A 17,596-nucleotide genomic window follows, 5' to 3' on the forward strand; every position below is an offset into this window, starting at 1 on the left:
TCTGAAAGCTCAACAGATAAATACAACATGGAGAAATTCAAATACTTTGATGTAAGAAGTAAAAAGTAAATGCTGATCAGCATTTAGCATAAATCTTTTGTACGTAAGTCGGTTAATTATTCTACAGAGTTATCACGTTCTCCTAAACCGTCTGTCTCATGTACGCTAGAATTATTACTGAAAGTATAGCTGCCATATGATGGTGAGATTAAAATTGGGGATGTTCAAGAGGGCAGATATCTAAGAGGCTTGTAAGGCTGGAAGAGACTACAGAGATAGGGAGGGGTGAAGCAATGGAGAGATTTGAAAACAAGGATGTGAACTTTAAGTTGTTAAACGAGGTGTCAATGTCGGCCAGTGAGAACGGGATGATGGGTGAATGGGACTTGGTGCGAGTAAGGGCATGGGCAGCAAATTTTGAATGACCACAAGTTTACAGAGGCAGTATGTGGGAGGCCAGTCAGGAGATTTTGAATAGTCTAGAGCTAACAAAGGCATGGATGAAGGTTTCAGCAGCACATGAGCAAGGGCACAGTCAGCTGATGTTAGAGGTAAAAATAGGTGGTCTTAGTGGTTAGTGGCACAGTTATGGTTGGAAGCTTATCTCAGGATCAAATGCGACACCAAGGTTGCAAGCAGTTTGGTTCAGTCTCAGACAGTGGCCAGGGATAGGGATGGAGTCCGTGGCTTGGTCTGAAGACAATGACTTTGGATTCCCAATATTTAGTTGGAGCAAAGTTCTGCTCATCCAGTACTGGATGTTGGACAGGCATTCTAACAATTTCCCAACAATCTTAAAGAGCTAACCATTAATGAATGAAAGCAGCAAGAACTTTTCTCACAAGGAGGATAGCAGAAATCTGGAACACTCTCCCTCAACAGGCTGTGGAAAGTATCTCAACTGAACTGTTCGAGACCAAGATCAACAGATATTTATTCGGTGTGTGGATAAAAGGTAGGCAAACACCACTGAGGTACAAATTGGCCAAGAACAAAATTGAATGGTGGAACAGGCTGCAAAAGTTATTGTAGTTTTAACTGGAAGACCAAGTCTGCCAAAACAAACCAAAAGTAACTGTACCTGAAATGTTTCAGTTATGAAGAAGCTTTTGCATTCATAAAATGACAGGAACTAAACACATTAAAGGTCATGCTCTCTATCTCTTTCAAGATAACAAATGACATTTAATCCACTATAATGAGCATTCAAATTTGAGACATCTGTGAACAAGATAACATTGACATGCAGAAGTTAGTAATCTTCAAATTCCTATCTGACAGGAGTTTCATAACTAGTCTATGAATTGGGACAAAGTCATAGAGTTCTACAGCACAGAAACAGGCTCTTCGGCCCAACATGTCGGCGTCGACCATCAAGCACCCATCCAATCTAATCCCATTTTCCCGCACTTGGCCCGTAGCCTTGTATGCTATGGCTTTTCAAGTGCTCATCTAAATACCTCTTAAAAGTTATGAGGGTTCCTGCCTGCACCACCCCTTCAGGCAGTGCGTTCCAGATCCCAACCACCCTCTAAACATCCTGCTCCTTACTTTAAATCTCTGCCCCCTGGTTATTGACCCCTCCGCTAAGGGAAAAAGTTTCTTCCTATCTATCCTATCCATGCCCGTTATAATTCTGTATACCTCAATCAGGTCCCCCTCAACCTACTCTGCTCCAAGGAAAGCAACCCCAGCCTATCCAATCTCTCTTCATAGTAGAAATGCTCCAGTCCAGGCAACATTCTGGTGAATCTCCTCTGCATCCTCTCCAGTGCAATCATATCCTTCCTATAATGTGACCAGAACTGTGGCCTAACCAGTGTTTTATACAGCTCTATCATAACCTCCCTGCTCTTATAGTCTATGCCTCGGCTAATAAAGGGAAGTATCCCATATGCCTTCCTAACCACCTTCTCTACCTGTGCTGCTGCCTTCAGTGATCTATGGATAAGTACACCAAGGTCCCCTCTGACCTTCTGTACCTCCTAGGGCCCTACCATCCATTGTATATTCCCTTGCCTGGTTAGTCCTCCCAAAGTGCATTACCTCACACTTCTCAGGATTAAATTCCATCTACCACTGCTCCGCCCATCTTACCAGCCCACCTATATCATCCTGTAACCTAAGGCTTTCCTCCTCACTATTTACGACACCACCAATTTTCATGTCATCTGTGAACTTACTGATCATACCTCCTATATTCACATCTAAATCAAGAATGTACACTACAAACCGTAAGGGTCCCAGCACCGATCGCTGCGGTACACCACTGGACACAGGCCTCCATTTGCAAAAACAACCCTCGACCATCACCCTCTGCCTCCTTCCACTGAGCCAATTTTGGATCCAATTTGCCAAATTACCTTGGATCCCAGGGGCTCTTACCTTCTTAACCAATCTCCCATGTGGGACCTTATCAAAAGCCTTACTGAAGTCAATGTAGACTATATCAACAGCTTTACCATCATCTACACAGCTAGTCACCTCCTCAAAAAATTCAATCAAATTTGTTAGACACGATTTCACCTTGACAAAGCCATGCTAACTGTCGCTGATTAATCCCTGCCTCTCCAAGTGGAAATTAATCCTGTCTCAGAACTTCTTCCAATAGTTTCCCTACTGCTGACGTTAGACTCATTGGCCTATAATTACCTGGTTTATCCCTGCTATCCTTCTTGAATAATGGTACCACATTCGCTGTCCTCCAGGCCTCTGGTACCTCTCCTGTGGCCAGACAGGATTTGAAAATTTGTGTCAGAGCCCTTGCAATCTCCTCCCTTGCCTCACATAGCAGCCTGGGATACATCTCATCTGGACTTGGGGATTTATCCACTTTTAAGCCAGCTAAAACAGCTAATACTTCCTCCTTTTCAATGCTAATATGCTCAAGTATATCACAATCCCCCTCCCTGAGCTCTGCACTTATATCATCCCTCTCCACAGTGAACACAGATGAAAAGTAATTATTCAAAACCTCACCTATGTCCTCCGGCTCCACACACAGATGCCACTTTGGTCCCTAATGGGCCCCACTCTTTCCCTGGTTATTCTCTTGCCCTTAATATACTTATAAAATGCCTTGGGATTTTCATTTATCTTGTCTGCCACTGTTTTTTCCTGCCTCCTCTTCGCTCTCCTAATTACTTTTTTAAGTACCTCACTACACTTTCGATACTCCTCTCGGGCCTCTGCTGTTTTCAGCACTCAAACTGCCAGAAGCCTCCTTTTTTTTTCCTTATCCAATCCTCTATATCCCTTGACATCCAGGGTTCCCTGGACTTGTTGGTCCTATTCTTCACCTTTACGGGAACATGTTGGACCTGAATTCTCACTATTTCCTTTCTGAATGACTCCCACTGGTCTGATGTAGACTTTCCTACAAGAAGCTGCTCCCAGTCCACTTTGGCCAGATCCTGTTTTATCATATTGAAATCGGCCTTCCCCCAATTCAGTACTTTTATTTCCGGTCTCTCTATGTTCTTTTCCATAACTACCTTAAATCTTAGAGTTACAGTCACTATCCCCGAAATGCTCCCCCACTGCCACTTCTACCACTTGTCTAGCCTCATTCCCTGGGATTAGGTCCAGTACCGCCCCTCCTCTTGTAGGACTCTCTACGTCCTGGCTCAAAAAGCTCTTCTGAATGCAATTTAAGACTTCCGCCCCCTTTAAGCCTTTTGCACTAATACGATTCCCTCCAATATGGGGAAGTTGAAATTCCCTACCATTATTCCTATATTATTTGTCTACATATCTGCTCCTCTATCTCTCCCTGACTGTTTGGAAGCCTGTAGTACACTCCCAGCCAACTGACTGCCCCCTTTTTGTTCTTAAGTTCCACCCCTATGGCCTCATTAAAGGAACCTTCCAAGATATCATCCCTCCTTACTGCAGTAATTGACTCCTTGATCAACAGTGCAATGCCAGCTCCTCTTTTACCCCCTTCCCCTATAACGTCTGAAGATTTTATACCCTGGGATATTGATCTGCCAGTCCTGCCCTTCCCTCAACCATGTCGCAGTGATAGCAATAATATCACATTCCCATGCGTTAATCAACACCCTCAATTCATCTGCCTTACTTGCAAGACTTCTTGCATTAAAATAGATACATTCCAGCCTTGCATTATTCGCTTGTGCCTTAACAGGTCTATATTTACTTTGCCTTCCAGACTGACTTAGTTTCTCTTCTATATTTGATTGTACATCACCCCCTACTATACCTCCACTTTGTATCCCATCCCGCTGCCAAATTAGTTTAAACTCACCCCCCCCCCACAGCACTAGCAAATCTCCCAGCAAGGATGTTGGTCCGTTCCAGTTCAGGTGCAACCCGTCCAACTTGTACAGATCCCACCTTCGCCAGAAACAGGCCCAGTGATCCAGGAAACTAAAGCCCTCCCTCCTGACCATCTCTTTAGCCACGCATTCATCTGCTCTATCCTCCTATTCCTATACTCACTGCCACGTGGCATCAGGAGAAACCCAGAGATTACAACCTTTGAGGCCCTACTTTTTAATCTGCTACCTAACTCCCTAAATTTTTGTTGCAGGACCTCATCACTCTTTCTACCTATGTCATTGCTACCAATGTGGACCACGACCTCCAGCTGTGCACCCTCACCCTCCAGAATACTCTGTAGCCGCTCAGTGATATCAATGACCCTCGCACCATAGAGGCAACATACCATCCTGGAATCACATCTGCGACCACAAAAACGCCTAATTGTTGCTCCAACCATAGAATCCCCTACCACTATTGCCCAGTTGTCCCTTTTTCTTCATCCCAACACAGCTGAGTCACCCATGATATTCTGGTCATGACTCTCGGTGCACTCTCCAGAGGAACCCGCTTTCCCATCAGTACTCAGAACTGAATACCGGTTAGAAAGTGGGATGTCCTCTGGGAACTCCTGAACTACCTGCCCGGACATCTTTGTCCGTCCGGCAGCCACCCAGTCCCCCCCCCCCGACTGTGCTTGCCTAGGCACCGGGTTGACCACCTCCTGAAACATGCCATCCATGTAGTCCTCCACCTCACAGATGTACAACAGTGACCCAGCCGTCAGTCAAGCTCCGAAACCCGAAGCTCAAGCTTCTGCAACCGGAGACACTTTCTGCAGACATGTTCGCTAAGGTCACATGGCACGTCCACGGCTTCCCACATTGCACAGGAGGCACATTCCACTTGGCTGAGCTGCCCTGCCATTACTTAACTTTACAATAAAATTTTGCTAGTGTAATAACTTACCAGTTATTTACAATCAGCTTTATCCCTTACACCGCTGAAGCTGAGATATAAGGGGTATAAACTCAGAATTATCACTAGATGAAGGAGGAATCACATCATAAAACAGAGAGCAGGACCTTTAACATTTTTAGTTCCTGTCAATTGAGGATCAATGCTTCTTCATAACTGAATCATTCCAGATGTAGTTTTAAAAGAATATAGAGCAAGGTCAGGAAAACAAGGTATAGTGTATAGATCCACAGTCACAAGCACAATGGGCTGAATGGCTTCCTTGTTGCTCAATAAATCTAGAAAGGTAATATTCAAACCAGTGCCTTTAACAGCACAGCATCCTCTAACAATACATTGGGATGCCAGTAGTAGATATGTGATTACTTGGCATGGCACACGCCTGCAAATCTCTGACCAAATAAAAGTATTAACAGGACCAACTGCCAAATATTTTTTTTAAAATGTTCTTGGGATGTGAACAATGGTGGCTGGCAAGGCTGCATTTATTGCCCATCCCTAGTGCCAAGATGATGGCAGGCTTTCTCCTTGAATTCCCTGCAGTCCACGAGGTTTAAGAAGTGAAAATATACTGCATACGCACTTCTGCATAGTTCTCTTCTTTCTCTTTGTATGCTGTGGCTATGCTAGCTTGAACAGCTTTGATCCAGACCTGTCGGATTTTTTCAGAATCTGCTTGCAGCATACAGCTCCTGTAAGCGTGAAGACATGCAGCAGTTTAATATTTATGGAGCACATCATATCTCACCCATTTTCAAGAATTAGCAAGTATTTGGCTAAAGTATTCTTTTTTGTCTTTTTTTTGTAAATGACCTCTACAAAGAGAGAATTCCTTTTTTCTTTAACCAGTGTGCGTGTGTGTCGGGTATTAAAAAAGGGAAATTTCATATTGTGTGTGTTAATGCTTTGCTTCATTACTGGATAAGTCTTGTTTTATAATAAACTGATAATTTTGTTTTTTTATAAAAGAAACCTTGTTGGTGTAGTTTATTCTGGGATAAAGAGTAGACTGTATCTGTAACTGGGTAAACATTTAAATATATGTTGTGACCTGTGGAGAAGTGGAACTAGAGAAAGACAGTGCACTCCTCCCACCTCGGTCGTAACAGCATGAATAAACTTATAATTCTTCATGCTGAACTTGGAAGCAGTATAACTATGATAATCACAAGTACAACTATATATTTTATCTATTTTATAGGTCAAACATTAGTAAGTACAGAAAAAAGAAACCCAACTACTGAATTTACTATTCTATCATGTTGGCACTAAGTCTGCATCTTTGAAGATGATGGACAACTTGGCACAGTTCTGGCAACTACGGATTTTTTAAAAAAAAAGGGTTTAGCACTACGCAAAAACTGGCGATCAATAAAATTTCTGACCATGCAGCAAAGCCATATGCAAACTGAAAACACCAGCAGTGTGTTATTTTGTTTAGTTCCCACCAGAGGGCTCTTTCAGATCATAATATCAAAGTTTAACTTCCAAAATAAATCCACGTGCAGAGGTATGTACACACAAAATACATTCTGAATCAGAATAATCCTTCAAAGATAAGGCACAAAATGTGGGCACTTACTTTGTAGGAGAGACTACTTCAAAACAGAAGCGTCTTTCAATATCCTCACATGGTTTGACTGTACAAAGTCGTAAATCATCGACTACTACGGTGAGATTATCCTGTGAGGAAATTTAAAATAAGTTCAGCTAGATTAAAATAGTTAAATGTTTGAACAAAATTAGTTATCACTATCATAGAACTATAGCTATTGGAGAGTAAATTTTTTTTTTATTCATACGTGGGATGTGGACATTGCTGGCTAGGCTAGCATTTACTGCCCTCGAGAAGGTGGTGGTGAGCTGCCTTCTTGAACTGCTGCAGTCCTTAGGGTGTAGGTGCACCAACAGTGTTGTTAGGAAGGCAGTTCCAGGAATTTGACCCAGCTACAGTGAAGGAATGGCAATATAGTTCCAAGTCAGGATGGTGTGTGGCTTGGAGGGGAACTTGCAGGTGGTGGTATTCCCAGGCATTTGCTACCCTTGTCCTTCTAGGTGGTAGAAGTCGCAGGTTTGGAAGGCACTGTCAAAGGTGCCTTGGCGAGTTGCTGCAGTGCATCTTGTAGATGATACACACTGCTGCCAGTGGTGGAGGGAGTGAATCTTGAAGGTGATGGATCAGGTGCCAGCAAGTGGCCTGCTTTGTCCTGAATGGTGTCGAGCTTCTTGAGTGTTATTGTCATCCAGACAAGTGGAGAGTATTCCATCACACTCATGACTTGTGCCTTGTAGGTGGTGGACAGGCATTAGGGTAACAGGAAGTGAATTACTCGCTGTAGAATTCCCAGCCTCTGACCTGCTCTTGTAGCCACAGCATATTTATGTGGCTGGTCCAGTTCAATTTCTGGTCAAAGGTAACTGCCAGGATGTTGACAGCAGGGCATGCAGTGATGGTAATGCCATTGAACGTCAAGGGGAGATGGTTAGATTCTCTCTTGTTGGAGATCATCATTGCCTGGCACTTGTGTAGCACGAATGTTACTTGCCACTTATCAGCCCAAGCCTGGGTGTTGTCCAGGTCTTGCTGCATGGGCTGCTTCGGTATCCGAGAAGTCGCGAATGGTGCTGAACATCCCCACTTCTGATCTTTTGATGGAGGGAAGGTATATGTAAATAATGGATTATATCTAATTATGGTGTTCAGGTGCTATGATAAACAAAAACTGTAAAGCTCAAGAGGATTACAATAGATACGGAGTACAGAGTCGTCTTTACAGTTATGAGTTTTTTTGGATGAGGATTTGTGTAGGTTATAGTTTCTTATGTTTCTGAACCTTGGTATCATTAACTTAAAATTTACCAGTAAATAATTTGCAGCTGTTAGCTCAACATTTTATGCTCAATACACAACACACTTTACTTACCTTAAATTTCTTTTGGTAAACAAGCTGGTTATTCTGAATCGAAAACCAACGCCTGTGGAGAGAAGAACTTACAGGTTGTAGATAGGAGGAGTATTACAAAAAATAAAATATACATTAAATGAGTACAATATTTGGACAGCTTTAAAAACAGTCCTGCTTCAATACTTCTTTTAGGCCCATTTTCTCCTCCTTTCATCCCTTCCTTTTCTGAAGTCAATGACTCCAGACCCACTCAAGTGACCATGTGTGAGCCTGCACAGTACTGTTCATACTATTTTACCTTAGCGGGGGCACCACAGGCAAACCAATTCTGTTCTCAGCCCATACACTTCTTAACATGATTCACTGGATAGTCATCAGAAGCAGAAACTTGACTGACGTTTTTTTCCTTTCCCCTAGCTTGGGATGTCAATGCCAATTGCAGCATCCAAAGAACATATTGACAGAGATCAGCAAGCTCAGCGCAAACCTGGAATTTTGGTTCACGTCTCTCAGCTACACACAAACTTTCACAACTGAGTTACCAGGAGAAATCCTTTTTCTCTTCCACCACAAACCCCCTCCACCACCACTGTTCTCCTCCCCACCTAACCCTTACCCCTAACCGGTTTTATATCTTTTCTGATACACATTCACCAGTCGAGGCAGTAGGCCAAAGATATGTATCCACGTCTCCAACAATTATACCTATTTTGATCAAGTGACACGCATTACAGGGGTGATTACCCCACCACTTACCCTTCCTCTAGAGAAGTGCCTCGACAAGTTGAAATGAGAATCTCATGAAAGTGTGTTTTTTTATTTAAAAATTGTGTTTGGGATGTAGGGGATACTGGCAAGGCTGTATTTATTGCCCATCTTTAATTGCTTGCCGGATTTAAGAGTCGCTCACATACTATGGTCTGGAGTCATATGTCGGCCAGACCAGGCAGGAGTGGGAAAGTACATGAAGAAACCAGTTGAATTTTTAATGACAACCTGCCAACTTTGAAATTAATTGTTTCTGGTGCCAGCCCACAAATTATCTATTGAATTAAATTTCCCAAACTGTCATGGTAGGATTTGAACTCTCAAAAGCTAGGTTGCTTGTGCAATATCATAGACATCATACTATTATATCTCAGCAAATCTTCATGCTGCCACTGCATTGCACTGTAAATTGGTTAGCCACTAGAAAATGTGTTTTTCATTTCATAGTGAAATGCGGTCATTTTAAACTGATTTTTTTTTCAGTTTTAATAACTAAAACAGAACAATGTACCACACTTGAAAAATAGATCTGAAAAAGACACTTAGGGCTGGATCTTGTTCTCCTCCCGACAGTTGGTTTCGTGAAGGGGGAGCTGGAGAATCAAAGCGGCTGTGGCCGCCACGGAACCCCACACTGGCATTGCTGGTCCTAATTCTCCCAACGGACAGGATGGGCTGATGACGGCCTTCCCGCCCAGAGGCCAACTGAGGCCCTTACGTGGCCTATTGACATCCACTTAAGGGCCTCGTTCCGCTGTCGCTGGGATCTTACCAGTGGCGGGGGGGCCTCAGCTACACGGGGAAGACAACTTAGAAAACGAGGTGCCCTCCCTGCAGCTATTGGGGGGTGGGGGGGGGGGCGGGATGCAGATCTCTTCCAGACTGGCCCCATGAACCTGCCTCACCTACTTGTGTTCAGGAGTTTCACCGTTGGGCCTGGGTCCAAGGCCTCTGCAGTACCGGTAGTGGCCACCACTGAGCTGCCAGCCCTCTGATTGCCCAGCAGCTCTTGGGAGCAGGATCCCCATCCCTATTAAATCTTTAAAGGGACGGGGATCCAGCCACCTTCAACTTTTACCCCAAAAGACAGAAGGATCGCTCCTGGTGGTGGGGGGGGTGGTTGCTGACGAAATGCAGAGGCGGGGTTCCCCCCACCTTTTCAGTCCGGCGCCGAGAGCCCTGCCTTCTGCACAAAATCCAGCCCCTAGTTTTCACAACTGATAGTCATTCTTTTAAACAGATGTAAGTAATTGATTTTTTTTCTAAATAACCTAAACTCGTTAGTTGAACACTTTCTCATAACATGGAATCTTAATAATTGATAATTTTATTATTAAAACCATCAGTTTACCACACAGTCAGAACTTGAAGTGCAACAGGTTAGTAGAAAGGATGATTAGTTGTGTTAATATTGCAAAAGGCAAAACAAGCAAAAAATGCTGCCTCTGGTTTGCAGCTAACAGTGCCCATGCTGTAAAAAGGACAGCACAGTGATCAGATTATAAGTCATGGATTAAACCAGGTTTACCCGAAGTTCTTTGGACACTTGCAGACAGGTGAGAGCTAATATGCAGAGATAGGAATGGGGAGATAAGATGTCCAGCTGACTGGTTGGTACCTGATGTGGGGGGTCTTTTTCCTGTCACATGACAAAATGGGGTGGGATCAAGACATAGAAAGAAAACAGAAAAATGAAAATAGTAAAATGAAACGCTAACTATGATCTGAAAACACAGGAAGATTAAATGCATACTAAGTGGTATAAGCTAGCCTTTTGCATAAGGTCCCAATGAAACAGAGGAGATTGAATACTCTTGTATTGTTCGATACAAATCAACAGCTTCACAAAAGCTGCGGCTATAAAGTTACAAACACACGCATTTAATTTCAGTACTGTACAATGATCAATAACCATGGAGAAGAAAAATTAGTTAAAGGACATGTGAAAACTTAATCTTTTATACATTGCAAGACTAAGCATGTAGCCACTATAAAGTTACCCTGTACTAGTGGATCTCCCATGGTACTGCACAAGGAAAATCAAGAATACAAATTTTCCTGAGTGCTTCAGTGATTCTATAGGTATAGCTATGGGGAGTTCATGAAGTGTATAAATACAAATATGATTGTGCACCAGGATCACATGATAATTACATATGAGGAAGACCATTTGGCCCATCAGAATTCATTCATCCAGAGAGATCCAACAACAACTTCCAGCTATATAGCGCCCTGAACATAGTAAAATGTCTCAAGGCGTTTCACAGGAGCAATATCAAACAAAACTACACCAAGCCACTTAAGGAGATAGTAGGATTGGCTTGGTCAAAGAGGTAGGTTTTAAGAAGCGTCTTAAAAGGAGAGAGGTAGAGAGGTGAAAAAGTTTACAGAGGGAATTCGAGAGCTTAGGGCCAAGTCAGTTGAAGCGATGAAAATCAAGATTGTGCATGGGCCAGAAATGAAGCAGCAGAGAGATCTTGAATGGTTGTAGAGCTGGAGTAGGTAATAGAGATGTGCCACAGAGAGATTTGAAAACAAAGATGAGAATCCTAATGTACCCCCAATGTAGCACAAGTTGTTTCTTTGATGAGCCAAGAGATGTGGCCTCCACTACTTTATTTGTAAGTTTATTCGACACGTTGATGACATGGTTTTTCTTGCTGTTCTTGATAAGAATTCTTGATTAGCGGGGGGTGAAAGGTTATCGGGGTAGGTGGTAATGTGGAGTAATCAGTTCAGCCATGAACTTATTGACTGGTGGAGCAGGCTCAAGGGGCTGAGTGGCCTACTCCTGCTCCTAACCCATATGTTTGTATGTTTTAAAAAGTTCCTGCTATTTGCCTTGAAGGTACCCTTCTCTATTTTGTACCAGTGTCCCTTAGCTATACTCCTGTGGTTTAATGAGAATATTCCCAATTAATTTTTTCTATACCCTTAACAATTTTGTATGCCTCTATCAGATCATCTTTCAATTGGCTCCTTTATTGATTGATCTGGGGGATTTTGTCACTACATCACTACACAGGGGTAGAGGAAGAGATGAGGCTTATAATAGCAAGTTTTGGCACAAAGTGCAAGGTCAGAATTGGTAACATGTTTTATGCACATTGCAAGTACATTTTTTCTAATGAAATGCTGAAGAAAATAGTCTGTCACAGGATCTCCAGAACCTGAATGACCTTTCAAAGTTCCTCATGGTGCACAAAAACATGGGGGTGGGGTGGGGGATTTCTGAACTTTGACCTCCCCCCCCCCCACCCACTTCTGTGTTTTCTGGAGGCGAGACGAGGGGTAGGTAGCCAAGACGCCTCAGGAGATGCACTGACAATTTAAATCCGTTAATGAAGCTGGCAGCCTCTGATTTGTAGGTTTTACAGTGGGCAGCTAGGTTTTCTAGGCCTCGGGAAACCCAACAGCCGAAGCTAAGAGAGAATGGCAATGCTTGCAGGACAGGAGGAACAGGAGTGCTTCCCCACCACCCACCCCTACCCCCAGTTGATCAGTCAATGTTCCAAAAAACTAAAAGCTGATACTGATACTGGGCATTTTGTACAAACCCCGGAAAAGGATGTTATTCCAATGACTCATGGCACTCTTCGATCATTTTGACCCTAAGGAACAATGTGGATTTAGACCTGAATAGTGGGCACACAACAGCAGTGGCTTTTGTGGGCTTGTCTGCAGCATCTTATATGGTATGGAGGGATGAAAATATCTAGAATTTGATCCTGCAAATAAACATTAGCCCACGAACAGCCATGCTCACTAACCACAAATTCATCATACATCCAAAATTAGCAGACCTCAATGACTAAATACCAAGCTCCCGAGAGCTGTCTCAGTGCCATCACTTTTAATATTTACATCAGTGATATCCTGTCCACTGAGTCGAGCAAATTTGGATACACAGGTGACTTTGTGATAGCCATCCAAGTGGGAACTCTGCCCAAGCGTAATGCATGGTCGCAGAAGACTTAAAAATACTTGGTGACTATTATAACTGTGGCAGCTTTGTCAAAATCTTCAAAGTGCTTGAATATCTACATTTCATTTGAGTAGCTGGCATATAAAGAAGGACCTGAATTCTCCCTTCAGTCATAAACTCAGGCACAAGGTATTTCCAAATTATCTTGGAGTGGCTCTGAATCACGGTTTCATGACAGCAGTTTTTGCCAGATGTTGCTAAGATAAAAACCAGGATTAACTTGATGCACAAATTAGCTGGGGCCGGATGGGGAACAAGTGCTCACACACTTCAAACAGATACCTTAGTTCTTGCTTTTTCAGTAACTGGATATTGTGCACCAGCATAGGCAGGAAATTCACATGTCAATCTTGTTGACATACAACTCAACACTGCTATGAAAATCATCACAGGAGTGCTGAAACTAAGAGATAGTCTGGCTCCCTGTCCTTGCACATATCGTGCTGCCACCTCTCAGAAGAGAAGCAATAATAATTAAACACTACTACCGGCCCCTAGAAAACTCAGACCTGCCAATTAATGAAGATCTCTAGAAGCTCCTGATATACTAAAGTCTGAATGTTCAGAAAGAAGTTACTCCATTTTAATGCAACAGCACTCATGCATGAAGGACAAATCTGGCATTGACTATTTCACTTGGTTGTGAAATATAATTCTTATGTTCCCCTCAGTTAATGCAGTGGATTCCTGTTTCTGCAGACAAATGTTGAAAAAAACCATAGGTGTATGCTGTATCAATGATTTTATGCTAATCACATGCCCTTCTCTGTACTGTGATTGCCTATGAACTACAAAAGAGTATTTCATTCTGACGCCAAAGTCTAATCTTACCGGTTCCATGTTTTAAAGGCATTGCTGGCCCGTTTATATAAATATCCTTCCATAACTATACCACTGGCAGCGTCGACGTTAAATTCTATCTTGGGATCATCACTGGAGAAGTCCTAAAGTACACGATTTTAAAACAAATACGAAAGCAACAATTACTTGAAGGAAAGAAATGATGTACGAAACATAGTTTAACTTGACGTTTGTAGCATTGTCATCCTATAAACCTGCAAAACTGTGTATCTGGAACATATATATAGTGAAATAATTGGTTACCACAATAATCTCTGTTGTAATTTTGCTTTTCCTAGTTTTTAAAGGATCACCATTTTCATGAGAACAAAAACAATGCTAGCCTAATTATAACTTTGACATTGTTTTTTTAAAAAAAAAAAGATGGTCACTGTAGCATAATAGTTTTTGTGAAATACAATGGGGCACTGCTGCCTTGCATGTTTCGTACATTCTTTGTTTAGTTTCATTTTTTTTACTTTTCCTATCATATGACATCAGGAGTTACCTATATTAGGCAGCAAGAGGTCTAACTTATTGAAAGACTGCACTTTCCCCAACTGATCTTGGTAAACTCTGCCTCTCATTCCCATAAATTTTTAGTCAGTCATTCTAGCTTGTAAAAGAACTCACCATCCTCTTGTTGTCACTTTCCTATTAAGGTCTTTCCTCCATCTAAGTATTAGTCCACCATGCTTTTCCTATTACCAGTGATATTTTTAGAGCATACATTGAACATAGAATTAATCCTTTCTTATTGCTCTGTAGCAGACAGGCTAAACATAGCAGAGGTGAAGTAACACATAACAGAATAACAAGCATTGGAATATAGGATGAAATGATGTGCTATAGTATGACAAGAACTCACAAGATAAACCACTTTTAGTGACAACACATTACTAGGAAATAATCCAAATATGGTTCATTTCACTACTGTTTTAAAATAAAATTCATCCTATAATGGAACTTATTCTTTTGAATCCCCATAAGTTTTATATCATAAAGTAGTTTAACTGTGTTCAGCATTTAACTTTCAAAACTATAAAGTAATTTTATAATTAAAAGGAAATTGGTTTCAGTATCATATAGCTGCATCATTCTATTTGAAGATTCCTTCTGACTCACTTGCAAGCTGTGATTTTTTTAAATTTTAGAGACCTGGTATTCAGTTTTCTATTCTGCACCTTCTATGGAATATAGCACAATTTCTTATTTAAATACTATCTTTTCTGGCTGCACAATTTTTTGGCTCTCTGAGTACATTCTCCTCAGTTAATGATCCTTCCTTTTCCTTGCCATATGGAGATTAATTTAAATCATAAAATTCTCACTAGCTTTACCAATAGCAGTGCCGCATTTTTATTATACAGATGCTGCCAGCAATAAACAAGGCTGTGTACATCCCCACAGAATACAAACACAAGCTCAAGGTGTATTTTTTCCCCCCCCCGAGGCCACTGAAGGCACATTGCTGTCATTGATTTTTTCGGTTGTCTGCATTCAAGTTGAGCATTAAGGAAAGTCTATAGTGAGCCAAAGCACAGTTTTTGTATTATCATCGGTGTATTGAAGCTAGTCTTGTAACATAAATGCAGTAGACTCTAGAGCACCAAGAGCCAAGGCAACCAGAATCACTTTTTGAAGCTGGTGTGTAGAAGATTAAAAGGCATTCCAATTTTTATAACTGAATCAGGCATGCATACAATATACATAAATCTAAGAAACTGTGAAGAGGTGAAAAATGAAGGTGAAGGGTGGGGGGGGCGGGCAGGCGGGTGCAAGAAGACAGTGCAAAAAAAGGTGGATTGCTGGAGTGTGACAAAGGTATGACAGACAGATATGCAGAGACATAGAACAATGAATATGAAAACTGTAAATGCTGGAAATCTGAAGGCAACAAACGAATGCTGTAAACACACAGCAGGCCAATCAGCATCTGTAAAGAGAAAAGATGAGCTAAGACATTTCAGGTGTGTCCCCTAAATCAGACTCATGATGAAATCCACGAATTGAACTATGGTGTGGCAACACATAGCATAGGAGTTCTTATTTCTGGGTTCTTTCAGGCACAAGGACCACATATTTAAATATCTGATGTAAGAGTGACATCTAAATTTAACATTTTTTGAAGGTAAAAAGGTAGAAATTACGTGACCATGAACTTGGAGATTTATATTCTAAATACATACAATAGTGTAAAAGCACAAAGTATATTTTTTGGGCACATGTGGCGAGAAGACATTGTTGAAATAGGGTGGGACAATAACATGGACAGATTTCAAAGTGTGGATCTCGAAATCAATTTGCTGTATTACTGAGAGCAAGAGGATCTTGACAAGGATGGGGACAATGGCACCGCAGGGCTTTGTGCTGAAGATCAGAACTGCACCATTCTGAACAAGTTGCAATTTATGGAAAGTGAGTGGCCAATTAGATGAGCACTAAAGAATGTGGCATGATGAAGGTATCTATTGGCATTTCAGCTGCGAGGGTAGAAGTGGTTGAAGATGCAAAGATGGAAGAAAGTAACACTGGTAATGGCACAGAGAAAAAGGAAGCTGCGCTCAGAGCAAGCATTATGCAATTGTTGCACATCTTCAGACTGAGCCCGAGGCAGTAGTTGAGGAGCTTGATACGAGTCAGTACCACAAGCACATAGGTGCTGGTGGGAGACAATGAGAACAACTTCAGTTTTACTGACAAAGTTGGGAGAAAACTTTGCTTCTCCAAGTCTTAATTCAGACAGGCAGTGAACAGTGTATTAACAGCCATGCAGTTGATGAGAGAAGGTTGAGAAATAAAGCTATATGTTATTTTCACACTTGGAAGCTGCTCCACACTTTCATATATTGCCAAAGAATAGCATATAAATGATGGACAAGTGCAAGGAAAGGGGAGAAATTGCTGCAGGAGACTCAATATCTTCATTGCAACAAAGGTTAAGCCTGTAATCAGGCGAGAGTAGTGTCATGGAGGTAAACTGCACAGGAGACAATAGAGAGATACAGTTCACTTTGAGAGAGGATGGAGTGATTAACAGTCTCAATGGGAGCAGGGAGATTGAAAAAGATGAAGAAATGCAACAACCTTCAGTCACACATATAGGATGCCCTTTGTAACTTAAGTGCAGTCACAGTGTCACGTTGTGAAGCAGAACACTTAAGTTGGAGATCGAGAACAGAAGGAAATGGGCAATGCACACATTGAAAAAAGAGACAGATTATGGATGTCAGCAAGCACAAGGCTCAGGAATGATAATTGAAGGGTTAGGATCTGGGATGCATGAATGATTCAAGTGCAAGGAATGACAGTTCATCGCCACATAAAAACACAGTCTTTAGAAAATGTTGAATAGAAGTTGAATAATGCAGGGGACATAATCTCTGCCATAAATCCTGTCGTATTTAGTTACTAATGTATAATAAAGCTGATCTCACATGGAACATCAATTTAGTCATATTGTCTACGGAAAGTGGGCAAAATTACAATTGTTACCAGTTTTTGGTATTTCCATAAGGATTGTAGAGTTAAAAACCATATTATAGTCCTATTTAATCCTAACCATGACTTCATTACTATTTCACAAGATCCTTTGGTGCTCTTGAAACATAATGCATTTCATCAATCATTAAGAACTTTTAGGCATGTTAGTAACACCATTGGCCCAACGCCCATTGTTTAAAGTGCCAGCATACTCTGCTCTAAATAATGTAGTATGTCCTCCAGAAAGCAGGCAAGGTCAAGCAGGAATGGACTCTACAGGTAAGGCTGATAATGATTTTACAGCCCTTGAACTAATTGGTCTCCATTTCCTAGAAAAAGAAAATTGAGGAAAAAC

General features: G+C 41.7%; 1 protein-coding gene across 3 annotated transcripts in view; it reads right to left on the reverse strand.

Moving 5' to 3' along the window:
• The window catches only part of LOC137375314 (arf-GAP with coiled-coil, ANK repeat and PH domain-containing protein 2-like), a 215,155-nt gene that overhangs the window by 60,793 nt on the left and 136,766 nt on the right, over positions 1 to 17,596 (reverse strand). For 2 of the 3 annotated variants that reach the window (XM_068042286.1, XM_068042288.1), the window contains exons 10-14: positions 13,750 to 13,862; positions 10,552 to 10,572; positions 8,184 to 8,235; positions 6,842 to 6,942; positions 5,843 to 5,951 (exon numbers count right to left, since the gene is read on the reverse strand). In XM_068042286.1, the coding sequence (XP_067898387.1) occupies positions 5,843 to 5,951; positions 6,842 to 6,942; positions 8,184 to 8,235; positions 10,552 to 10,572; positions 13,750 to 13,862 (396 nt within the window). The remainder of the gene's footprint in view (positions 1 to 5,842; positions 5,952 to 6,841; positions 6,943 to 8,183; positions 8,236 to 10,551; positions 10,573 to 13,749; positions 13,863 to 17,596) is intronic. The other variant, XM_068042287.1, reaches the window with a different exon arrangement.

Source organism: Heterodontus francisci, chromosome 11 (assembly GCF_036365525.1).
Source record: "Heterodontus francisci isolate sHetFra1 chromosome 11, sHetFra1.hap1, whole genome shotgun sequence".
Taxonomy (NCBI): domain Eukaryota; kingdom Metazoa; phylum Chordata; class Chondrichthyes; order Heterodontiformes; family Heterodontidae; genus Heterodontus; species Heterodontus francisci.